Genomic DNA, 25,943 nt, shown 5'->3' with positions numbered 1-25,943 from the left:
AGTAGGTTGGTGGGGATGGGATCAAAGGAACAGGTGGTGCATTTCGAGGAGGAAAGAAGGCGGGAAGTTTCATCCTCGGTGATCTCAGGAAAAGAGGAGAAAGAGGCCTGGGTAGGTTGGTTGAGGGAGAGGGTTAAAGGGTGAAGAGGAGGTGGTGGCTTGGTCGTGAACTCAAGGTTGATCTTTTGCACTTTGTCATAGAAATAGTCGGCCAGTGATTGAGGAGAGAGAGAAGGGGGAGTAGGAGCGGGGGACACTTTTAGGAGGGAGTTAAGGGTGGTGAAGAGACGACGAGGGTTGGAGATGAGAGAATTGGTCAATTGGGTGTAATAGTCCTGTTTTGCACGGAATAGGGAGGAGTGGAGGGAGGATAGCATGAATTTGTAGTGGAGGAAGTCTGAAAGGGTACGAGATTTCCTCCAGAGGCGCTCAGCGGATCGGGTGCAGGAGCGAAGGTAACGGATGCAAGGAGTCAGCCAGGGCTGGGGATTGGTGCGCTTTGTGGGACGGGAGATGGATGGTGCGAGGTGTCCAAAGCAGAGGAGAGAGCAGTATTGTAAGCGGAGACCGCTTTGTCGACAGTTTCGGAGGACGTGATGGAGGGGAGGAGATTAGAGATAGTAGATGATAAGGTGGAGGGGTCAATAGCCTGGAGGTTCCTGGAGGTGGTGGTTAAAGTTGGACGGGGCGGAGGGGGGGGGGGGTGAAGAAGTGTGAATGTGATCAGGTGATGATCGGAGAGAGGAAGAGCTGAGACGTGGAAATTGGAGGGTGAGCCGGAGGAGGAGAGGACGAGGTCAAGACAATGGCCGTCATGGTGAGTTGGGGTGGTGGAGCACAGCTGGAGGTTGTAGGAGGATGTTAGGGTGAGGAACTTAGAAGCATGGGGGTCGGATAGGTCATCAGCGTGTACGTTAAAGTCTCCGAGAATGAGGGACGGAGATGAAGGGTCAAGAAAGACAGAGAGCCAAGCATCAAAGTTGGTGAGGAAGGAAGGGAAGGATTTATCAGGGGGGCGGTAAATGACTGCCACTCTGAGTGGTAGCGGGTAGAATAACCGGATGGAATGGGCTTCAAAGGATGAGAAGCAGTGAGACTGCGGTAGGTGGAGGGGTTGGAAACTACAGGAGGGTGAGAGTAGTAGCCCAATGCCTCCGCCGCGGCCAACTGGGCGGGGCGTGTGGGAGAAGAGATAGCCTCCATGGCAGAGGGCTGCAACTGAGGCAGAGTCTTCCGGGGAGATCCAGGTTTCGGTTAGGGCAAGCAGTTGAAGGGAGCGAGAGATAAAGAGATCGTGGGTGAGAGACAGTTTGTTGCAGACTGAGTGGGCATTCCACAAGGCGCATGGGGAGGGAGGAGGGGGGAAGGAGGGGAATAGAGACGAGATGGAGACATCCCGGGATCGTTCGCAAGGATAGGACGGGGACAGGTGAGGGGGACCTGGATTAGGGTTAATGTCTCCCGCGGATAGCAGGAGGAGGAGCAAGAGAGTGCGGAGGAGGGTGGGGGAGGTCGGGCGACGAAGGCGACGAAGACGGGGTGTACTTAGGAGGAATGGGGATGGGTTAATGGCAAGAAGGAAGTGCTGAAGGTTGAGAGCCAGGAAGGAGGAGGGGGACAAGAGGGATGGTGAGGTGAGGGATGGAGGTGAATAGGGTATTGCGGTGGTGGGCAGGGTGGGAGGGCAGCGGGTTCTAATGGTAGACAGTGGGAGTGGGGGGGAAAGAAGATTAGGAAGGGACAGGGCAAGGAAGAGAACATGGACAGGGGCCATAGGTGGTGACTGAGGTGTAACAGGTGACTATGTAGTGACTGAGGTGTTAAGCAGTTAACAGGTGTTAATAGGTGACTATGTAATGACTGAGGTGTTAAGCAGATAGATAGGGCTTGACGCTAGGTTTTGGGTTGGCGATTAGGTAAGTCAATGGCTGATAAGCTAGCAGGCAGGTAGGTAAGTCAATGGCTGAGAGGCTCGCAAGCAGGCAGGCAGGTTACTCGATGTGTTAACAGGCAGATGGATTGGAGCAAGCCGGAACAAGCTGAAACAAGCTGGAACAAGCCGGAACAGGCAGGAACAGATGGACAAGTTGGAACAAGCAGGAACAGATGAACTGTGTCAGGATGAGCAGACGGACAAGCTGGGATCAGGAAGACTGGAACGAGCTGGGATCAGGAAGACTGGAACGAGCTGGAACACGCTGGAGCAGAAGAACTGGAGTAAGCAAGGAGAGGCTGGGTCAGGCAGGCTGGAACACACTGGAGCGATGGACAGCAGGGGGAAGGCTGGATTGGCGGACTGGAACTAGCTGGACACGCTGGATCCGGTGGACTGGGGCAAGCAGGAAGAAGCTGAATCAGGCGGACTGGAACACACTGGAGCCGATAGACTGGAACAGGATCAGGTGGGCTGGAACAAGCTGGGCTCAGGAGAACTGGAACAGGCTGGATCAGGCGGGCTGGAACACGCTGGAGCCGATGGACTGGAACAAGCGGGGGAAGCTGGGTCAGGCGAACTGGAACAAACTGGGATCAGGAGGACTGGAACAAGCTTGAACACGCTGGAGCCGATGGACTGGAATAAGCGGGCTGGAACAAGCTGGAGCTGATGGACTGGAACAAGCGGGGGAAGCTGGGTCAGGCGAACTGGAACAAACTGGGATCAGGAGGACTGGAACAAGCTTGAACACGCTGGAGCGGGTTGACTGGAGCAAGCAGGGAGAAGCTGGATCAGGCGGACCGGGACACACTGGAGCCGATGGACTGGAACAGGCAGGGGGAAGGCTGAATCGGCGGACTGGAACAAGCTGGATCAGGAGGACTGGAATGAGCTGGAACATGCTGGAGCCAGTGGACTGGAGCAAACACGGAGAAGCTGGATCAGGCGGACTGGAACACAGTGGAGCCGATAGACTGGAACAAGCAGGGGGAAAACTGGATCAGGCGGACTGGAACCCACTGGTGCCGATAGACTGGAACAAGCAGGGGGAAAACTGGATCAAGCGGACTGGAACAAGCTGGGACACGCTGGAGCCGATGGACTGGAGCAAGCAGGGAGACGCTGGATCAGCGGACTGGAGCAAGCAGGGAGAAGCTGGATCAGCGGACTGCTTGCCTGGGATCAGGCTGGGATCAGGAGGACTGGAACACACAGGAGCCGATAGACTGGAACAAGCAGGTGGGAAGCTGGATAAGGCGGACTGGAACAAGCAGGGATCAGGAGAGCTGGAACGAGCTGGAACAGGCTGGAGCAGGCAAGCAGGGAGAGGCTGGAACGGGCAAGCAGGGAGAAGCTGGAGCGAGGGAGAAGCTGGAGCGAGTGGACCGTGCAGGCTGGAATAGTTGGGCAGCTACACACACTGCCTTCAGAGCAGCAAAAGCACCGTGAAAGCACCGCAAAAGTCTGCCCCGCTGGGATCCGCAATGCCCCACTATGACTGCCCTGATCCCGAGGACTCAGCCATACGATGGGGGGCAGGCCGTGGCAGGACGAGCAGCGTGGGCGCCACGATCCGTGGTCAGCGAGGCTGTGCCCGGGCCGTTCCAGCCGGGGAATGCGGCGGCAGTGCTGGACACGCTGGAGGTCTGCCCGCCTGGCCCTTCTTGTATCGGGGTCGCTAGGAGGGCTCGGGCCGCGGCAGAGAGGCAGTCGGGATGGGCCGCGACCACGAGGCAGGCCACCACGAGGTAGGCAGAGAGAGGCAGTCGGGACGCGCCGCGTCAGCCCCGCAGTCAATCCCGGTTCACCGGCCAAGTTCAGTGAGGCCGCTGCGATCCCGAGGTCCCCTCTCAGCCCAGTCGGGGGCAGCACGGCTCGGTCCAGGCAGGTCCACAGCCCAGATCTCGGGAGCTCAGTCGTGGGGCTCCTTACCCGTCGGCCATCTTAGAAATCTTACTTCCTCTGTCTTCCCTCCCCTCCATCCATGTCCAGCACTTCTCCTCTCTCCCTTCCTCTCCATTCGTGTGCATCTCCTTCCTCTATCTTTCCTTCCCTCCAACATTTCTCCTCTCTTCCCTGCCTTCCACTCCATCCATGTCCAACATTTCTCCTCTCTCCCCTCTCCTCCATCCATGTGCATCTCCTTCCTCTCCTCCATCCATGCCCAGCATTTCTCATGCCATCCCCTCTATCCATGTCCAGCAACTCTCCTCTCTCCTCTGCCCTATCCTCCCATCTATGTCCAGTGATTCTCCTCTGCCCTCCCCTCCATGTCCAGCAATTCTCCTTTGCTCCCTATCCTCCCCTCCCATCCATGTCCAATGACTCGCCCCAACCTCCACCTGCCCCCCCCTTTCAGCCCCCGAGTTCCAGCTCCAACTCCAGCCCCACCTGCTCGCCCTCAGCTCTCCAACAGCCCTCCTTTCTGTTCCTGCCACCCTGTGTTTAAATCTTTTATTTTACCTCAAGTCGCAGCAGTGGCGGTGGCAGCAGTGAAAACAGCAGGCTCGCCTCCAGACTTCTCTTCCCTCTCAGTGTCCCGCCTTTCTCTGATGTAATTTCCTGTTTCTGCGAGAGTGGGACAGGCACACCTATAGCTACACTACTGTCCCATTTATTATTGCCCCTGTCTCTCACTCCCCTATCCCATTTAATATTGACCTATCTTTCTCCCACCCCAGCATTGCCCTCCTTTCTCTCTCAATCCCATTCTATATTGCCCATCTCTGTTATCCTATATTGCTCCTCTCTCTTTCTCCCCTATCTTGCCTGCCACTATGCTGCACCCTTTATTTCCCTCTTGTTACCACCTCCATCAGTCTGTGGTCTGTTGTTATTAGTGTGCAGCCATTAAAAAATTGACCACGTGTGAACTTACTACCACCCATTTTGTAGGTGGAAAGGGCTCATATGGTATCTCTGTGTTAACCAGTCAGCATGCTAATGCAGCTGCACTAACTGGTTAACTCAGGAAAGCTCCGCCCCCCCCAGACATGCCCCTCAAAACATATTTTTAGTGTGCAGTTAGCATGTGCACATTTGGCTGTTACTGCAGGATGCCTGAGTGCATCCCATGGTATGCCATTTCAAGCTATGTTAGGCATGCATTAACGCCTAATGCAGCTTACTAAAAGGGCTCCTAAACCAGGCCCAAAGTTCAGACCTTTCCTGCTGAGACCTCCACTTAAATTGGTGGAAAGAATCATGCATAAAGTGAGGAGGAGCTACACTTTAACAGAGAAGGGAGAAAAAACACTGATCTGTAATACTTCCTGAATAGTGTATACTGTACCTAACAGAACTATGGATATGCTCTTATTAAAGAAACCAATAACACTGGTTTGAGCAGACTTGTCTTGCATTGCTAATTCTCACCTGATTTCAACAAAACTTCTCTCTTTCTGAAGAATTATCTCAATATCTTTCCTGCAACGGAATGAAGCTGACAGGTCTAACACCAAACAACTCAATAGCATTACAGTTAGTAAATTTGGAGATTTTAGTCTATAAATGTTATCAAAGTTTAAATAAAAATATAATAACACTTAAAAGAAAAAGGCTACAGATAAAAAAAAAAGCCCTTATTGATACACAGTACCTTTGTGCTGAGGTAAGGGTTTGTCCTTCTGTAGGTGTTTCTGCATTCGGTTTGCATAAATATTTTTTATACCTAGTTCTCTTTCTTTTTCCTATAAAAAAAGCCAGATTCCCTGGTTATGAAAGATTTCACAATAGCATATTAAATGATCAATTTTCCAAAGATATCAATAAAGTCACGTTTACAGTGCATTTTTTCTACTAAAATGCTAGGCCACCCTTCAGGAGTGGGGTGATCACTGAGGGACCCACCCCATAATAGCCAGGCCCCCTGCAACCAGTCACAGAATCTATGGCAAGGCAGAGTTGGTGTGTAGAGCCTGACATTAAAATTTGGGGATCATGGGTCAACTTTTATAGACAATGGAAAAGGTGCCGGTACTCAGTACCCCCAAGTACCCCCTCAAAAAATGCCCTGCACGTTTATTTATCAAATATTCCAGAAATAGGAGTTTATTTGTATTTAAACAAAAGCAACTAAAAGAATAATGTTAGAGAGGGGTCAATTTTCAAAGGAAGTTATATGTTCACCAGTGGCCAGTAAAGGGTCATGGATTTCATATGCAGTACAGTCTCAATTATCTGACATAAATGTGACTAACCCATTGTCAGATAAGTGAAAAGTCAGATAATACGGAAAACTGCATAGACAGCATAGTGGTCCTGGTTTTCAAAAAGTGTTCTAAAACAAAGATTTTTAATAGAAATAAAGGAGATGATATCACTGGGGGTTCTGTTGGATAGTCAGATCACAGAAGGTCAGATGAATGAGACTGTACTAGGGTTACCATATGGCTCCAGAAAAAGGAGGATAGATTGAGCCAGTCCGGATTTTACTTCCATTGCTTTCAATGGAAGTAAAACCCAGACTGGCTCAATTTGTCCTCTTTTTTTCTGGAGCCATGTGGAGGGGCATTTTCGAAAGAAACGATCAAGTTGAGATTTGGACGTCTTTGCAAAACGTCGAAATCCAGGGGCAGGGAAACCCGTATTTTCAAAAAAAGATAGACGTCCACCTTTTGTTTTGAAAATACTGCCAGAGATGTCCAAATCCTTAAATTTGGACATCCCTAGATTTGGACATCCTTGGACCTGGACATTTCTGACTTTTGGCGATTTTCAAAACCAAAGACGTCCATATCAAAAGTCCAAATGCAAGCAATTTGGATGTGGGAGGAGCCAGCATTTCTAGTGCACTGGTCCCCCTGACATGCCAGGACACCAACCAGGCACCCTAGGGGGCACTGCAGTGGACTTCATAAATTGCTTCCAGGAACACAGCTCCCTTACCTTGTGTGCTGAGCCCCCCAAAACCCACTACCCCCAACTGTACGCCACTACCATAGCCCTTACGGGTGAAGGGGGGCACCTATATAGGGGTACAGTGGGTTTGTGGTGGGTTTTGGAGAGCTCGCTTTCCTCCACAAATGTAACAGGTAGGGGGGGTATGGGCCAGGGTTTGCTTGTCTGAAGTACACTGCAGTACCCACTAAAACTGCTCCAGGGATCTTCATGCGCTGTCATGGACCTGAGTATGACATCTAAGACTGGCATAGAGGCTGGAACAAAATATTTTTAAAGATGTTTTTTGAGGGTGGGAGGGGGTTAGTCACCACTGGGGGAGTAACGGGAGGTCATCCCCGATTCCCTCTGGTGGTCATCTGGTCATTTCGGGCACCTTTTTGGGCCTTATTCGTAATAAAAGCAGGTCCGGGTGAAAACATCCAAGTGTTCGTCAGGGACGTCCTTGGTTTTTTCGATTATGAGTCAAAGATGTCCAAGTGTTAGGCATGCCCAAGTCCTGCCTTCGCTATGCCTCTGATATGCCCCCTTGAAATATGGACGTCCTTGCGATGGACTGCATTTGGAGACGTCCAAAATCGGGTTTCAATTATACCAATTTGGACATCTCTGTGAGAAGGACGTCCATCTTCCGTTTTATGTCGAAAGATGGACGTCCTTCTATTTCGAAAATGAGCCCGATGATAACCCTAGACTGTACTGCCTTATGTGGTATAACCAAAGTGGTTTTACATATATTTTATATACAGATACTTTCCCTGTCCTTAGTTGGCTCACATTTCAAGTCTTGTTCCTGTGGCAATGGAGGGTTACATGATTTACCCAGGGTCACCAGAAGCTGTAGAGAGAGTCATACCCCATTCCCTGGTTATCAGTCTACTGCACTAACCATTAGGCTATTTGTTTATTTATTTATAGTTTGCACACACCTTTTCAGTGGTACCTCAAGGTGAGTTACATTCAGGTACACTGGTATTTCTGTCCCTAGAGGGCTCACAATTTAAGTTCATACCTGAGGTAATGGATGGTTAAGTAACTTGGCTAAGATCACAAGGAGCAGCAGTGGGATTGGAACTGGCTACCTCTGGATGTCAAGATCGGTGCTCTAACTACTAGGCCACTGCTCTACTAGTATAACTTTCCATGCTGTGCTTTTTCAGTCACTGTATGGATAGTGCTCATCAGGGCTGTTGAGAGACTAAGCCAGGCCCGGGGCAAGGCCCTCTCCCCTGCCCGACGACGCCCTCCCACGCCGCCCTCACTGCCCCCCCACGCCACCACCGCTGCAGTCCCCGGTCTCACCTGCTTGCCCTCGGCTCCGTCCGCCCCCAGGCCCCCTGCATTAAAATCAACAGCGCCTCAGCTCCGTTTGGAAAGGCAGATCACCTCCCTTCGGGCCTTTCCTCACTGCGTCCCGCCCTCGTCTGATGTAACTTCTGGTTTCCATGAGGGCGGGACACAAGGAGGGCCTGAAGGGAGGCGATCTGCCTTTCCAAACGGAGCTGAGGCACTGTCAATTTTAATGCAGGGGGCCCTATGGCGGACGGAGCCGAGGGCAGGCAGGTGAGACCGGGGACTGCAGCACCGGTGGCCTGAGGCCAGGCCCGGGGAATTTTGTCCCGCCTGCCCCCCCCTCTCGGTGGCCCTGGTGTTCATTGAAAATATGTCTAACTAACCTATCTGTATAAGGTTCACTTCATATTAATTTGGTTCTTCTAGTTACAATAAATGATAGAGGGGAAAAAAAACTGGGCTGGCCTGGCCTGGCCTGGCCATGCAAAGAATTGAATTTGTTTCCTAGGTCAGGTCTATCTTATCTACTGGGGCTAGGGAGGTTGTGGAGGCACAGTCATTATGTAATGGTAACATCTAGTGGCCAGCTGATTGCTGAGGTTCTGGAAATAACTCATGCTTGGGAGAAGTAAGTGAGAAGATATGAAACAGGAAAAAAAATTCCTGAATTAATAGTTGTGAATGAAGGCTCATGGTACCACATTCCAGCCCTGGCTCCAACTAAGCTGGGACTACAGAGTACTACTACTACTACTATTTAGCATTTCTATAGTGCTACAAAGCGTACGCAGCGCTGCACAAACATAGAAGAAAGACAGTCCCTGATCAAAGAGCTTACAATCTAGTAGACAAAAAATAAAGCAAACAAATCAATTAATGTGTAGAGGAAAGAGGAGAGGAGGGTAGGTGGAGGCGAGTGGATACAAGTGGTTACGAGTCAAAAGCAATGTTAAAGAGGTGGGCTTTCAATCTAGATTTAAAGATGGTCAAGGAGGAAATGCTGGTTTAAAAAAAAAGAGTGATTCTATTGTAGTAAAGCTTTTAGAATACTAGAAATATATACTTGTGAGTAATAATGCTTCTAAGCTGTAACTATGACCCAATAAACAGAGCAGAAAATCATGAATACATCCTGCTAAAAATGTTAGCAGTTTTATGGAACGTATGGTAATGGTTCTTACCTGTATTCTTGTAAGTCAAATTAGGTGTGGTTTTATAAAATATTATTACAGTATGTGTAAAACCCCAAATAGCAACTGTACATGCATAAAAGTCAGCACTACTGTTGCATAGCATATATTTTCACATGGCATATTTTTAAGTTTTCTGGGGGTGGAGAAGCAGTTATGCATGTATCTTATAAAATACACTCATAAGCACCTAACATTTACAGATGTCTCAGAGCAGGTTTAACTTTGTCTGGGAGCTTTTGATGAGGCTATATTATAAAGTCACATATGGCACATATAAAATAGGCCCAATGTATGTACCTATATGCCTTCCTCCCAGCATAGGCATACTCTGTTACAAAATTACTTTTATGAGGGATAATTTAATAACAGGGCACCTATGTGAACCAACCTTCAACAGGGCACCTATGTGAACCAACCTTCAGAATGTCTATTTTAAAAAGGCTAACTCTTACATGGCAATTCCAATCTTTATTAGGTGCTCACATAAACTCCACTAGTAAATATAATAAATAACACCTGATATCACTATTTTCATATCAGTCCTCCATTTCATCTCAGCCCTGATAAGAGGAAAAGTCAGCAAGACGGGTCAGGCTAAACATAAGGGGGGGGGGGGTTCCTTAGTAGTAGTAGTAGTAGTAGTAGTGATTCATGTCGGAAGAGTCATCCCCCGAGCTGACAACTTTGAAAGGATTTCACTTTAAGGTGAGTACTATAATGTTTTAAACAATTATAACTGCCTCAAAAAAAGTTTGTTATAGAAAGAAATTTAAGGGCCAGTGATGAAGTGGGTAAATAAATCTCAGTGATGAGAGACTATCCAAGTGTCACTGCTGAGGTCCTTTGAAATGAAGGATTGATATGAAAATAGTGATATCAGGTGTTACTTGTTATATTTACTAGTTCCTATGTGCCTTTAGAGAATAGTTTCCTACAATGACCCTTAGAAACATGCAAATTCTCACATAAATTTACATCTGCTCTACAGAACATATAAATGTTGGTTTCCATGTGTATTTTTAAAGCCAGTATCCAGTTTACTGATACTGTTGAAAGTAACTGAGAAGTGTAAGCTATAGCAGTTGGAGGAATATTTGCATGAAAATATACTCCAAGATGAGTTTCAATGTGGCTTCATGAAGGGTCACAGAACCAGGATTTTGCTTGTCACACTGCTGGAAAAGTTAAGGGTAATTCTATAAAATAGGTGCTAACATTTATGCACCCATTGCTGTTTCCCGAGCAGACCGAGTACCCTGGGTGAGGCCCATTTACAAAAGCTCCTCATCTCAAGTTGAATGCATCCATTTTAACACCTTCTGAGGAGGTGGAATTTGGAATGACAGTCCCCAGTGGCGTACCTAGGTTGACTGCCACCCGGGGTGGGCCGCCACTACGTGCCCCCCCTCCCCGGCGCATCACCCACCTTCCCCTCCTCCTAAGTGCATCATCCTCACTGCCTGGGGATGCACAGAGCAGTCTCGGAGCTGTCGGCTCCTCAGGTCCCCTGATCCAGAACAGGAAGTAACATCAGAAGGGGTAGGGGACAAGTGGAGCCGACAGTCATGCAACTGCTCCATGCTCCCCCAGGTGGTGAGGATGATGGGTTGAGAGGGGGAGGGGGATGATGCGCTGGGGGAATAGCGGTGACCTGCCCCGGGTGGCAGCCAACCTAGGTAGACCCACAGTTTCAACAACTTTTGGAGCAAATAGCCGATCTTTCTCAACTCACCTCTGATATATCTTGGCGAACTGTCCAACGTTGAAGATACAGCGGAGACACAGGTGGGAGAGTTGAAACGCATGGCACAACTTCTTGCAACTCAGCAACAAAAACTCAATGATCTGGAAAGCAGATCGCAGAGAGACAACATACGATTTGTTGTGTTCCCTGAGTCTGTCCCTGACCGGACTCTCTCTGCCAGACACTGGAAACCCGGTTGCAGGCGATATTTCCTAAGGTGGGCACAACTTTACCAATTAGATTGGAGTAGGCCCATCGTGTTGAGTCTGTTTGTGCAGGAGACACCAGGCCATGCATCATAGCGGCTAAGATCTACTCATACAGTCAAAAAGCGGATTTGCTCAGAATGCACAAGGGTTGTTGTGAGGCTATACACTACAACAGCACTCCTATTACACTGTTTCAAGACTACTGTGTGGATCTTATAAAGAAGCATCGAGCCTTTGGCCCTATATGCCAAAGTCGCTATGCTCACATTAGCCCTCTTCTTAAGTCACTTCACTGGCTCCCTATCCGTTTCCGTATTCAATTCAAACTTCTCCTATTGACCTATAAGTGCATTCACTCTGCTGCTCCCCAGTACCTTTCCACTCTTGTCTCTCCCTACGCCCCCACTTGAGTACTCCGTTCTGTAGATAAATCTCTCTTATCTGTCCCCTTCTCCGCTAATTCAAGACTCTGTTCCTTTTATCTTGCTGCACCTCAAGCCTGGAATAGACTTCCCGAGCCTTTACGTCTAGCCCTGTCTTTGGCCGTTTTCAAGTCCAAACTCAAAGCCCACCTCTTTATCACTGCTTTTGACTCCTAACTCACTTGCCCTGTCCTTTTATCCTCACCTCTTTATTCCCTTACCCTTAATTGTTCTGTCTGTTTACCTGTCTTATCTAGATTGTAAGCTCTTTGAGCAGGACTGTTTTTTTGTGTATGATGTACAGCGCTGCGTATGCCTTGTAGCACTATAGAAATGATAAGTGGTAGTAGTAATATGCTTAAAACTCTTTGCATGTAAATATTGCTTTACACTGTAGTACCCAGCCACACTTAGAGTCTTTATAGATGACTGGTGGTGACAAATTCTTCTCCAGAAGACGTAGCCGCATGGCTTAATGAACCTGATCCAACGTGATCATATTTTTTTCTTTTTTTTCTCTTCAGCTGTGTTTAATTTCTACAGATTCAAGATATTACATTGCCTAATTTGACTATCCTGCTTATTTTCGAAGGAGAAGGGCGGCCGTCTTCCAACACAAATCGGGAGATGGCCGGCCTTCTCCTAAGGCTGGCCAAATCTGTATAATTGAAAGCCGATTTTGGCCGGCTTCAACTGCTTTCCGTCGCAGGGCCGGCCAAAGTTCAAGGGGGTGTGTCAGCAATGTATCGAAGGCGGGACGAGGGCGTGGTTAAGAGATGGCCGGCTTCTGCCGATAATGGAAAAAAGAAGGCCAACCCTGACGAGCATTTGGCCGACTTTACTTGGTCCCTTTTTGTTAACGACCAAGCCTCGAAAAGATGCCCGAACTGACCAGATGACCACTGGAGGGAATCGGGGATCACCTCCCCTTACTCCCCCAGTGGTCACCAACCCCCTCCCCCCCCCAAAAAAGTAAATAACATTTTTTTGCCAGCCTCTATGCCAGCCTCAAATATCATACCCAGCTCCATGACAGCAGTATGCAGGTCCCTGGAGCAGTTTTAGTGGGTACTGCAGTGCACTTCAGGCAGGCGGACCCAGCCCCCCCCCCCCCACCTGTTAAACTTGTGGTGGTAAATGTGAGCCTTCCAAAACCCACCAGAAACCCACTGTACCCACATCTAGGTGCCCCCTTTCATCCCTAAGGGCTATGGTAGTGGTGTACAGTTGTGGGGAGTGGGTTTTGGGGGGCTCAGCACACAAGGTAAGGGAGCTATGCACCTGGGAGCTTTTTCTGAAGTCCACTGCAGTGCCCCCTAGGGTGCCCTGTTGGTGTCCTGGCATGTCAGGGTGACCAGTGCACTATGAATGCTGGCTCCTCCCATGACCAAATGGCTTGGATTTGGTTATTTCTGAGATAGGCGTCCTTGGTTTCCATTATCACCGAAAATCGGGGACGACCATCTCTAAGGTCGACCTAAATGTTGAGATTTGGGCATCCCTGACCGTATTATTGAAACGAAAGATGGCCGCCCATCTTGTTTCGATAATATGGGTTTCCCCACCCCTTCACGGGGTCGTCCTGCAAAGACGCCCTCAGGAAAACTTGGGCGCCCCGTTCGATTATGTCCCTCCACGTGACCCCTGACAAAGGCTTTTCCAAAACTTGGCCATGTTGGGTCCTGTTTTCATTAAAGTTGGCATTTGGATAAACTCTTTCTGTGTTTATCCTTGGATAGCTGCTGCTGTTTGATTGTCTGTTCTACTTCTGTAGTAGACTGTCTCCTGTTTCTTTTTGGAATCAAAAGTACCATACAGGAGTCAGCTAAGAGGGGTATGAAAACTTAGAAGGAACCGGTGGATATGACTTATCTACTTAAGAAGACATTAATCCTGTCAGAAAGTCCTTCTTACTGAAAGCCCTTTAGCCTTGTCAACTGAAACACAATGAAGGAGTAAGGGGAGAGACTTTCACCCAAGCTCCAGTAAAGGCTTTAGGAAAGGAGCTAAAATCATCTGTTCTGCAGAGAAAATAAGAGCTCAAACAGCTTTTTTCCTAAAAGCAGAAACTTGTCTCAATGGCATCACCAGAGAACCAACTTAATTTTAAAGGAATGCCTCTCCCCACCACAAAAACAAAAAACAAAAGCAGAAAACCCAAAACATTTCAAAATGTGAGACATGAAAAGATCAGGCTTCTTTACCAATGGACAAAGTACAAGAAAGTAAACATTTTTTGAGGACTCACGGAAAATGCTATAACTAGCTCATACAAATGGAAAAACACAACTATAAAAACAGAACTGGTAACTGATCTGGGAAATACCTTAATTTTTTGTTGAAGCAAACTAATTTCTAATTGCAATTTCTTCTTGGCCTCCTGAGCTTCTAATGTCTTTCTAGTTTCTGCTGTTAGCTGACGACTATAGCAGGAATTGTTCAGTTTCAGCTGTTTCTCCAACCCCTGTGGATACAGAATGCAGTGTAATTGACCAATAGACTTATGGAGGTCATTTTAGAAGCTTTGTGCAACATACCTGCATTTATTTACACATGGTGATTTTAGAAAGAAGCAATTTACATATAAAACTACTGTAGAATATATAGATTTGAAGCAGGTGTGTTCTGCGCATGATCAGGGCAGTCCAAAAATGTATGTGTATGTCCCAAAATACTCATGGAGGTCAATACGCAGTGCTAGCATTGTCCAGGCAAACCTAGATATTCAAGGGTACGTACTCAGGTAGTACTTCTGAATATTTGGGCAGACCACTGCAGCACTATCCAGTTAGTGCCAGGGCAGATCAGAGGCAGAATTGGGGAGGAGCTGGGAGTTACCTATGCACTGCTGATATTCAGATGCATTACCCATATAACTGTCCAGTTAACTTAGAAGAGCAAAAAGGCTGTCCTAAGTTAGGGGTATGTTTACTAAAGGACGTTAGGATTTGGAGTTAACATGGATTTTAGCATGTTAACTGCAAATCTAACACTTTTCTTTTTGAGGGTATGTTTATACAAGTCGTGTGCTAATGTAGTCATTAGCGTGCAGTAACTGCTATGATTTAATGCTGGATCACTTAGCAACTCCTATGTAGGATGTACTAAATAATCCAGGGTTAACTCAGCTGTTACCCAGTTAGCACATGTTACCTAGAATGCGCTAGCAGGATGTTTCTATGCCCATGCCATGCCTTCTCCCAGAAAAATTCCCTAAAATGTTCTAACAGGTTTATTACTGCAGAATGCCTTAATACCATCATGTGGTACCCCTGTTAACGCACATTAAGAACTTAACATCCTTTAGCATAATACCCCTGAGCTAGATACATATCAAGGTGTACACCACCTTGAGTGAATTCCTTCAAAAGGCGGTAAATAAATCCTAATAAAAGGTATCCTCTGCATATTAGTGATACCCAGGTAACTCCTGGAAGGCTACCGAGAACCCAGATATTTAGTACTAATGGCTGGATAGGGGCTGGCATTAAACATTCAGGCAAAATTCAGCCAGCAGTTGCCAGCATTAAAAAAAACCACTAAATGCTGCTGGCTTAATATCAACTAGATATTTTTAAAAACTTTCTCCATCAACATTTATACCTACATGTATTTACAATACATGTCAGCTACCTACACATTTGGACCTGGAATGGAGGCAACTGTACTTAATTCAATGGTATCTAACACCAACTCAAAAATTCAAAAAAGAAGTTACTTTACTCTGTTCATTAATTGGCCATTTTTATACTTTGTGGAATCCAGCACATTCTTGTGTATCTTGCAAAATTATTGCTTAAAAGCTCTAAGAGATGCTATTTTTTTTAATGAATATATTTCTTTGTGAAATTTCTGCTTCCTCAGTATATTTGTCACTGTCCTCATATGTATTTCACAAAAATCTCCACATTCAACAGAGCTTTTTGTGAAATACTTCGGAGATTGTGAATGTTCTCATTTGAGTCTCAATTTCTACCTAGATGTCCTATGCAAAATGAGGCTTCACATAATAAAATTTGATAAATTCACATTTTTTACTGGTTTCTATTTAGTTTTCAAGAATATCTTGGCTTAAGCTTTTGGCTTTTTGAATGATCTACACGTATTACTGTTTTTGCTTGTGTTTTGTAATTATTATATTTAGGGATGCAGAGAGAAGACAGATGGTGGACATGAAGAGAGAGGAAGTGCCAAATGGACAAGTAGACTCTGGCAAAACAGTTAAGGAAGAAAGAGGAAAGCAGAAATCAGAGACTGGGACCAACACAATAAGAACAATAAAATGACCAGACAATGAAGGTAGAAAATGAATTTATTTTCTATTTATCGTTTAGAATATGTCAGTTTTTGGAATGTGCGTCTGCCAGAACTGGTTTTAGACATGGCTGGGGGCCTGGGGCCCACAAGAAAAACCTTACTCATTGGTCTTCAATGAGCAGAATAGCAGTGGTAAATCTCCAGTATTGAGATGGGCCACCTTTGCTGGCAAGGATATCAAGTCCCGCCAGCCAAATTAAATGGAGTGCCGCTGCTCCCCGCTGCTTGTTTCTGGCTCTGAGCAGCATGCCAGGACTTCTCGCACAAGTATGCATGAGAATTCCTGGCTCAGAGCCAGAAATAAGCAGCAGGGAGTGGCGGTGATCCATTTATTTGGCAGGTGGGGCTCGGCTTCCCTGCCAGCAAAGGTATGTCTAGCATGCCCACATGGGGAGGGAGGAGGAGAGAGAGAAATGCATTGCCCCCTTGTCCACCCAGGGCCCCCCCAAATTTCAGGGCTGGCTATGCCCAGAGAGAGAGCCTGTTGTTAAACATTTTCCAGCACACCACTGCCTAAACTCCTTCCCTCCAAAGTGTGTGGGATTCACATGGATAAATATCTTAACATATCTAGAGAGACAATGGCTAATAAAACTACCAAAAAGATAAAGACCGTGTGAAGGCCGCTGAGGAGAAAATGATGGCTGGAATGGGAACTGCAGTCTCTCAGTTTACTGCTTTGGCTCTCTCTGACCTTACCTTGGTGATATCAAAAATCTTGGAGCCGAAGTTGGAGCAAATCTCTTCTCAAATGGCCCACCTTGAAACTCTATTGTCTGAAATTACCAGTCGCACCTCGGATTTAGAAACTAGTCTAAGGGCAAAGGTGGAGGCCTTACAGATGCAGGCTAAAAAGCACTATGATTGCTTGGAAGAATTAGAAAATCAGTCTTGCTGTGACAATTTGAGGTTCCTCGGTTTTCCAGAATCTATTCCTGATTCTCGCATTTTGCCTATCCTGGAGGAGTGGATTGCGGTACACTTTCAAATGTGCAAAAGCATAGGCCCTGTAAGACTCGATAGGGTACACTGCATGGCCCATTGAATTGTGATCGCAAAATTCCACAGTCATTAACACCGCTTAGAGAGCTGCATCAATATAGAGACAAAGAGACTCGTTGATATATGAAACAGCTCCGATTCACATTTTTCTGGATTATTTGGTAGATCTAAAAAAAACATGACAAATTTGGCCCTGTAAAATATTAGATTTATGCTTATCTAGCCAGCTCTTTTGAAAATTTACCATGAGGGCAAATGGAACCAACTGGATACAGTGGATCAGGCACAGGAGTTTCTAATTAATATGCCAACAATAGAGGACTCTCGGTTGGGTTGACAAGTATTTTAATATGCATACTATTTTGTGAAGTGTATACGTTTCATACAGTGTTAATTGCATAGGCTTGCTTTTTGATTAGATCTCTGTCAGAATGTAGGCTATTGGGTGGTGGAGAGATTCTTAGAATGTATTCTCTAGTTCAGGCAAATCTCTCTTTTTCATTCTTGTGATCAGGGAGTGGGGAGAGGGTGATGATGGAGAGTGGGGCCCTCACTGTACTGTACATACATGACTCCTGCATGTTGCTTAGATGGGTTGGCTGGTGTGCTATAGTTCTATCTATGTTGGGGAAAAAGATTGGGGAGTGGGGAGAAATGGGTAGGTGGAGTTTCGGGGAAGAGATTTGGGGAAAGGGTTCTATTGCTCGCACCATGGAACTTATAATCTCTCTTTTGCCAAATCAAGCTTTCTTAGGCAGCTGGAAAATTCTCCTTTTTTCCTTTTACTACAGGAGGCTTGGGGTGATGGCTGGGCATTCCAGGAGCCTCATAGATAGATGGATGGAGAGTTGGGGTCATTTGTCTGGGAGGGTGCCATGTCAGCAACCTTTTGTCACATAGCATCACTGAATGTGGGGGGTATTATGTCCCCTATAAAGCGCACAAAACTTTTAGCTACATTATGGTGCTGGAGGGTGGACAATGCATGTCTCCAGGAGACATGTCTGACAGACAAGGAACATCAAAAGTTTAGATATCAATGGGTAGATGTCTATTTTGTTTCATCGGGTGTCAGTAAGGAGGGGGTGGCCTTTATAATCAAAAGCTGAGTTATAAGGTGGATGTGGATTCCAGATTGAGAGATATATGCCCTGGGGAGGTGGACTTGCTATTTTATATGTCTCTTTTTTATATTAAGATTAGCTCTCCTATTATGGAGGTAGTGTCATGTGAAATTAGAGATGATTCTTTTATGGGTTCACTTGTGTGATGTTTTATTGTATACCTGGAAAATAGAATGAGTGTAAAGACGCTTTATGAGTTGGTAGCAAAACAATTAGCCCAAAATGATCATGCTTTATTGATTGGTGATAAAGAGAGAGTGGCACACATCCTTGCAATATATCCAGCTGCAAACTATGCCAAAACATTTCACAGGATCCCACAGTCATTCACAAAGGAAAAATATTCAACATTCCAATGTAGTATACATTCAATGTAAAAAAGTTTTACAAAGGGTGAAATATTGGAAAACAAGTCAGATGCTATGTAAATTAAAGAGATTTAATTAACATAGACATCATATGAAAAATGCCAGTGCCAACCAAGATGTCACCTCTGTGGGGCAGCACTTTACAAAACCAGAACACTGTATCAATGATTTTATGGTGAGAATACTAAAAGGAAACTTTTTACTAGTAAGTACATAAGTATTGCCATACTGGGACAGACCAAAGATCCATCAAGCCCAGCGTCCTGTTTCCAACAGTGGCCAATCCAGGGTACAAGTACCTAGCAAGATCCCAAAACAGTACAATACATTTTATACTGCTTATCCTAGAAATAAGCAGTGGATTTTCCCCTACTCCATTTTAATAATAGCTTATGGATTTTTCTTTTAGGAAGCCATCCAAGCCTTTTTTAAACCCTGATAAGCTAACTGCTTTTACTACATTCTCTGGCAACGAATTTCAGAGTTTAATTACACATTGAGTGAGGAAATATTTTCTCTGATTTGTTTTAAATTTAGTACTTTGTAGTTCATTTTGTGCCCCCTAGTCCTAGTATTTTTGGAAAGAATAAACAAGCGATTCACATCTACCCGTTCCACTCCACTCATTATTTTATAGACCTCTATTATATCTTTTAACCAGTTTTTAATCCACAATAGAACACCACTTCTCCAATTTCCTCTGGAGTCTTTCATGAGGTACTTTGTCAAATGCCCTGATCTCTGCTTCTGTAGGATAGTCCACCCTTTCTTAGAGGACTTTTAACTGCAGCTGTTCCCTATAGTGAGCATAAATTTCCTGTCTCATTTGTGCTGGTATTTTCAATTGAGCTGGCAGGTTAAGGGTTGAGCATCCCAAGCTTATATGAGTGATGTGCACCAGATTTCCTGTTCCTATATGCAGCCTCACTGGCAATGTGGGTTTTGATGCATAATGGGGGTTCTGAAGTATTATGAGATCAGCAGTACTGATCTCAATCATTGTGATGGAGCGTGGTATAAAAATGTGCTGGAGTCTGTATAGAACTTCACATCCCATACCAGCAAGGGTGTAGCTACCATTGAGTGAGCTTGGCAAAATGCCCAGGGCCACCCAATGGTAGGGATCACCTGAAGTTGCACCCCCCCCCCCCCCCCCGCACCTGGGTCCAGCATTGTTCCCCCTGCCAGGCCTCCTCACGCTGCAGTGGGGATCATGACAGAAACAGCCTAAAATCTGCTGCACTGTCTGGCAGGGAATTTCCTTTGAAGCCAACACCAACAGAAGGTGATCTCTCCACAGGAGAAACGAAAGCCAACACAAACAGTGGATCCAAAAAAAGATCTCTCACAGATTAATTGAAAATAAAGACCTTGTTTAGGAAACACCATCTGTGAGAGGTCTTTTTTTGGATCCACTGTTTGTGTTGGCTAGGGAATTTCCTTTGCCACATTCCACCTCTCTGATGCAATTTCTGGTGGGCGGAATGCAGCAGAGGAAAGGCCTCGCCAGCCAGTACAACAGTTTTCAGGCTTTCTCTGCCACAATGCCTGCTGCTCAGTATGGAAGCCTGGAGGGAGGGGGGAGGCTGGAGCTGGAGATGCTGGACCTGAGTGCAGAGGAGAGGGGATGGATAGGTGCTGAACTGGTTGGGAGAGAGGCAGAGTGGGAGAGGTGCTAGACTTGAGGGGGGTAGAGGGAAGAGAGAGGGGGGAGAGAGACAGAGACCTGCAGCAAAGGGAGAGGGAAGAGAGGGGGCAGATGCTAGACTATTGGGAGAGCAGAGAGAACAGAGAGACTGGACCAGAGGCGAGAGGAGGGATGGACAAACAGAGGGAGGGAGGAGTCAGGGGTGGGGTGCAGGAGGAACAGAGAAGCTAGACATGGGGACTAACAGTGACAAGGGCACAAAGGGGCAAAACTGGACACAAAGGGAGGGAAAGAGACACAAACCAGAGATGCTGAACATGGGGGGAGGGTAGGGACAGGGATGCAGAGGGCAGATGCTGGACAGGACAGATGGTACACACAGAAAAGATGAGTGCCAGATATAGAGAGAGAAGAAACATCAAAGGGACAGGACACATTGAAGAGGGTTAAGAAAAGAACAGAGAAAAGCAGAAGACACTGCTGAGAGACAACAGGACCAAAGCAATGCTCAGACAATAAAGGTATTTTTTCTGAATTTATTAATTGTAATATATCAGCTTTAGGAAATGTGCATCTTTCTGCACATCCCCCCCCACCCCCACTACTTTGGGAGTGATGGTGTTCTAGGGGGCCCACCTTGATTTTTCTGCTTGGGGCTCATTCAGCCCCAGTTAAGTTACTGCATACCAGGGTGGTTTATGGGTGGCCAGAGATGTTGGGTATCTAGCCTATGCAGTGCTATGGGTCCCTTATAGTTAAGCTTTGGAGCTTTGCCAGGACCAGTAGCCTAATGGTTAGGGCAGCAGCTTGGGAGCCTGGGGAACTGGGTCTGATTCCTACTTTAGCAACTGTTGACCCACTCACCTAACCCCGTACTGCTTTAGCTTTGGCAAAGCTAAAATTCAGTCTACCAGGGACAGAGAGGATGCTTTTATAAATAAAATAATATCTTTAAATTTTGTAACTTGTACCATAGAACAATCCCATTCAGAGTGTATATTTAGGTAAAATCAGACAGTTGGATTTGTCTTTTGGCTGTAACCAGTGGGAGACAATTGTATGCTGAGCATCATTATTCTGTTCTCAAGCTGGATTTGGTGTTAGTGGCCCAGTTGTGCTGTATTATTATATTACTCATAACATTTACCAAGTTTCACAGAGTCTGTTGTCTTGTATCAATGCATGTTCTGTTCAATGTTATTGTGGAAAGCCAATAAAGGGCTCACTACCTCTTACTCGGTGTCTGCTCTATCATTTTCTGGGAATATGCAATAGGAGGGCCATAGCCAATTGTGATCAGGTTTTGTGGTTCATAGATGACATGGGTACACACCAGTCCTCAGAATAGCATGTGTTGCCCCAAAATACCTAATTGATACCAGTGGTGTAGCCAGTATGGGGCCATGGGAGCCTGGGCCCCCATAGATTTGCCCCTGGACCCCCCTGCCGATGACCCTCTGGACCCCCCTCTCGCTGCCAACCCGCCGTCGCCTACCTTTGCTGGCGGGGGACCCCAACCCCCGCCAGCTGAGCCGAGGCCCTCTTCTTCCCAATCCCACGCAAGCTTTCATTCTAGTCTGTCAGACTCACAGAAACAGAACAACGTGCAGGACGTACAACGTGCAGGACGTCAGACTAGAATGAAGCCTTGTGCGGGATTGGGAAGAAGAGGACCTTTGCTCAGTTGGCGGGGGTTGGGGTCCCCCGCCAGCAAAGGTAGGCAACTGCGGTTTGGCGGCGGGAGGGGGAGTCCAGAGGGTTGTCGGCAGGGGGGGGGGGTCAAAGTTGGTGGCGGGGGGGGGGGGGTCGGTGGCACCAGGGGGGTCTAAAATGTGCCCCCTCACCTCGAGCTCTGGACCCCCCTCCTGCCGAAGTCTGGCTACGCCCCTGATTGATACCCTTGCTGGTGACGCATGTATTAGGACAGGGCATTGTGACAGCAGGAAATTAGTGAATTAGCCTCAGAACCTTGATATCAGATAGGATAACCATGAGCATTGAAATGAAAACACAGACCACCCATGTAAAAGGCAAACTTTTTTTTTTAAGTAAATATTATTTGAAAAATAAAATGAAACATTATTAAAAATAGCACTGTTAAAGCAGGCTATTTACAAAGGTAAAATATAAAATAATTAAAAGGTAAAGCTACAGAGGAAAGGGGGAGGTAGAAATGAATGTGAAACAAAAAATGTCAACATATTTATAATAAAAAGGGTGAGGGGTGAGGGATGAGGGAAGGATCACTGTGGGCAGAGGGGAGGGAGGCACCCCTCCTCAAGAGCTGTCTCAGGATGTGGAGTAGACTCAGGGTCCTGGGATCTCAGCATGCTCCAGAGCAGATAATATATGCCCTTGAGCATGCTTAATCTTGGCCAGACCAGCTTCCAGGGCCCTTAGTCGCTGGTCAGTGATCTCGAGCATTAACCATATCCTCTCCAGCACAGCTTCAGTTCCAATGGCAGGTGCAGCTGTACTTGCAGCTGCCCATGAACTGCTAAAGACTCAGCTCTGTGTTGGGGGAAAGATGCCGGAGGCCATTGTCCTCTCCCTTACAGATTACAAGTGACTCCTGAGGCTGGTCCTGTTGCTCCTGGGGTAGCATATGGGGTCCGTGGTAGGCAAGTGGTGGGGGTAGTATGTTGTGCTATGGGGGCTGCTGCTGTTTGCAGCTCCTCTTTTTCTTCCTCGTCACCTCCAGCCTCCTCCACCTCTTCTTCTTCCTCCTCCTCCCTAGGGGCCGCTGGGACTGGCCCTGGAGCAGCAGGTCCAGGGGGTGCTGCAGCTAGTGGCTAAGCTACAAAGGTGGGAAACATAGACATTGGTTACAGTCATGCTCTCCATCAGCTACACATTTCACCATTAAATATTCTAAGGTGGGCATTGTAGTTTGGGAGTTGACCATGGTATATGGGGGTTAGGGACCAACCTTTGCCTATTGGTTATACAGTCACTCATACTTTGTGGCACCACAGATGGTTACCTGCACCCAAATGGCCGCCATAGAGATGAGCGAGAAGTGGAGAAGGCATTTGATATTGTAGTGTTACTCACCTGTCTGTGCTTGCAGCTGGCATCTCCCCCTCCCCCCCCCCCCGGAGATAATCTGCCCTATGCTGCCACAGGGAAGGGAGAGGGGGAGGGGAGTTGAGTGGCAGGTACATGACATATGTTTCACAATGGTACCTTGCTATTCACAGTGGGGATTGACATTACTGTGTGACATGACTCCTCCTGCTTCCACCTTTTCATTCCACAGTGTAGATTGCCATTCTTATGTCTGTATACATGCCTCATAACATTGAAGGCAAGGCTGTTGTGGTGGCTTCAGTGATCTTATTTCCAGGTCAGAACATATATTATACTCTGACATAAACATGCAATTAGGGTTACCATATGGCTCCAGAAAAAGGAGGACAGATTGAGCCAGTCTGGGTTTTACTTCCATTTGCTTTCGATGGAAGCAAAACCTGGGCTGGATCAATGTGTCCTCCTTTTTCTGGAGCCATATGGTAATCCTAAACATGCTGCCCTCCTAAAGCACCTGCCTGGGAGGTAGTGCTATGGAGTGGAGAAGGTAACCTAGTGGTTAGAACAGTAGACCTGACTTTCAGGGATAGCTGGTTCAAATTTCACCACTACTACCTATCACCTTGAACTATTCACTTCACCCTCCGCTACCACAGGTAAAACAGTGCTTTCTTGTACTGGGGATCACAGCTGACTGATGCAATCAGGAGCTTTATTCTGCACTGTGCCCTTTATACTTACCTCCCCAGGGAAGTAGGCTTCTGCAGTGATGAGCCTCTTGCAGGCCCTTCTGTATTGAAGGTTTGACATTCTTCTGTAGCCTGGAGGACAAAATATCTTTTTTTTTGTCTATAAATAGCCTGGCCAGTAGCAAGGTGTTATCTGCAGAAACATTTGGCTGCTGATGGCTGGACACCATTTTTCACAATGTCCCCACACACATGACATCATCACACATTACGCGCTGATGTTGGCATCAATATATAAGCGAAGAACTATCAGTGAACTTTCTGTGTGGAAAATAGGTGTGTCGCTGCATTTCCACACCAAATTATATGACAACAATAATAAAAGGCACATTTTGTTCCATGTCCTTTATTGGATAGCAGTGTATAATTCCATGCAAATTTTTCAGCATGGGCCCAGCTTTTTAAGCGCCTTGTATAGAATTTAGTCCTATGTGTCTATACATCCTCTTCAGTCTTCGTCTAGAGGTCTTTTGGCACTTCCTAATGCAGCTGTTATGAGAAAGGAAGAACAGAGCAAGAGGACATTTAGGATAAGGGCTGTGTTGGGAATGGAATAAATTGCCTGATGAATTTAGAGGGTGGGGAGTCAGGCTTGCTGTTTAGGAAAGCAGTGAAAGCACTGTTATTTCCTTGATGTTTTGTTGGCTGGGGTTTTTAATGTTCTGAGATTGCACACCATCTTGATTGGCATTTTGTGATGCCAAGGAGAAGGTATATAATTTTTTTAAATAAATAATTAAGGAAACTGGTAGCCAATGTTCTACTTTCAAAAGTGGAGTCACATGATCAGATTTATAAATTACTGTTTTACACATGAAAGCTTTTTGAAAATTACCCTTTATTTTGTATGCCCACCCTGGTAATGTATCTGGAACTGTCCTTCTTTTGCCTGGATAAATATGTCCACCTAGGTGGGTTAAATGTAGCCAGTCAACAAGGGAAATTTTTGAAACGTTCAGTTTTAACCAGTTAACTCCCTATTTTAATTTGCTTAACCCTTGGAAAAAAGTGATCCCATGATCATTTATATATGGTGCTTATAATAAAAATGTGGGTTTCATATTCACAGTGTTGATTCATGAAATTATTTTTTTATTTTATTACATTTGTACCCCACACTTTCCCACTCATGGCAGGCTCAATGCAGCAGGTGATGGAGGGTTAAGTGACTTACCCAGAGTCACAAGGAGCTGCCTGTGCCGGGAATCAAACTCAGTTCCTCAGGACCAAAGTCCACCACCCTAACCACTAGGCCACTCCTCCACAGTATAGATTGCCACTGATTAGAAAACTTTTTCTTGTCAGATTGGTCATAGCAGGAAATTGGGAATCAAATAGGTTCCTGATTTATTGGACTAGTTGGTTAGAGAAGATCTGGGAAATGTTGATATTAGGAAACAAATTACTATGACGCTCATCTTCGAAACACATGGACATCTCAAAAGGCCGAAGGGACATTCATATGCTTGAAACATCCAAATTTAGATTTTGCAAAGGTAGAATAGGGATGTCCAACACTGTAGTACGTCCGAATAGCAAGGAAGCGTACTCTGGCAGTATTTTGGCGGGACTAAGGAGGGCCTGAAATCTGGACATCCAACAGTGATTACCGAACAGGATGCATCCTGTCTGAAAACACATGTTGAGACAGATGTCTGTTTGAGAAGCCCTTCTGGTCCTGCCCTCATTTCCTGTTTCCGGAAGGGCGGGACCAGAGGCAGAGCTGAGACAGAAGGGAAGGCAGGCTGAAGCGCCGTGCCTGCTCGCCTTTTACTGCTGCCGGCGGACCTCGAGGTAAGAACTTTTACATTCAGGCTGGCACGCAGGAAGGCGAGGGGCAGGCGGAGGACTGGGAGAAGAGGGCGGGCAACGCAGGTCGGGCTGTCACTCGGAGGGGAGAGAGAGAGAGGGAGGGAGGGAGGCACGCACGGGGGTCTGGAACTCGGAGAAGAGAGGGGGGCATGGAACTCGGAGGGGAGGGGAGGAGAGGGAGGGAGAGAGGGGGGCCT

At 46.6% G+C, this 25,943-nt stretch overlaps 1 protein-coding gene across 1 annotated transcript in view; it reads right to left on the bottom strand.

Moving 5' to 3' along the window:
- LCA5L (lebercilin LCA5 like) overlaps positions 1–25,943 on the bottom strand; it is a 213,743-nt gene that overhangs the window by 120,907 nt on the left and 66,893 nt on the right. The window contains exons 3-4 of the mRNA XM_030203831.1: positions 14,023–14,160; positions 5,535–5,625 (exon numbers count right to left, since the gene is read on the bottom strand). Of these exons, the coding sequence (XP_030059691.1) occupies positions 5,535–5,625; positions 14,023–14,160 (229 nt within the window). The remainder of the gene's footprint in view (positions 1–5,534; positions 5,626–14,022; positions 14,161–25,943) is intronic.

Source organism: Microcaecilia unicolor, chromosome 5 (assembly GCF_901765095.1).
Source record: "Microcaecilia unicolor chromosome 5, aMicUni1.1, whole genome shotgun sequence".
Taxonomy (NCBI): domain Eukaryota; kingdom Metazoa; phylum Chordata; class Amphibia; order Gymnophiona; family Siphonopidae; genus Microcaecilia; species Microcaecilia unicolor.
This window is presented reverse-complemented; position numbering and strand designations above follow the sequence as displayed.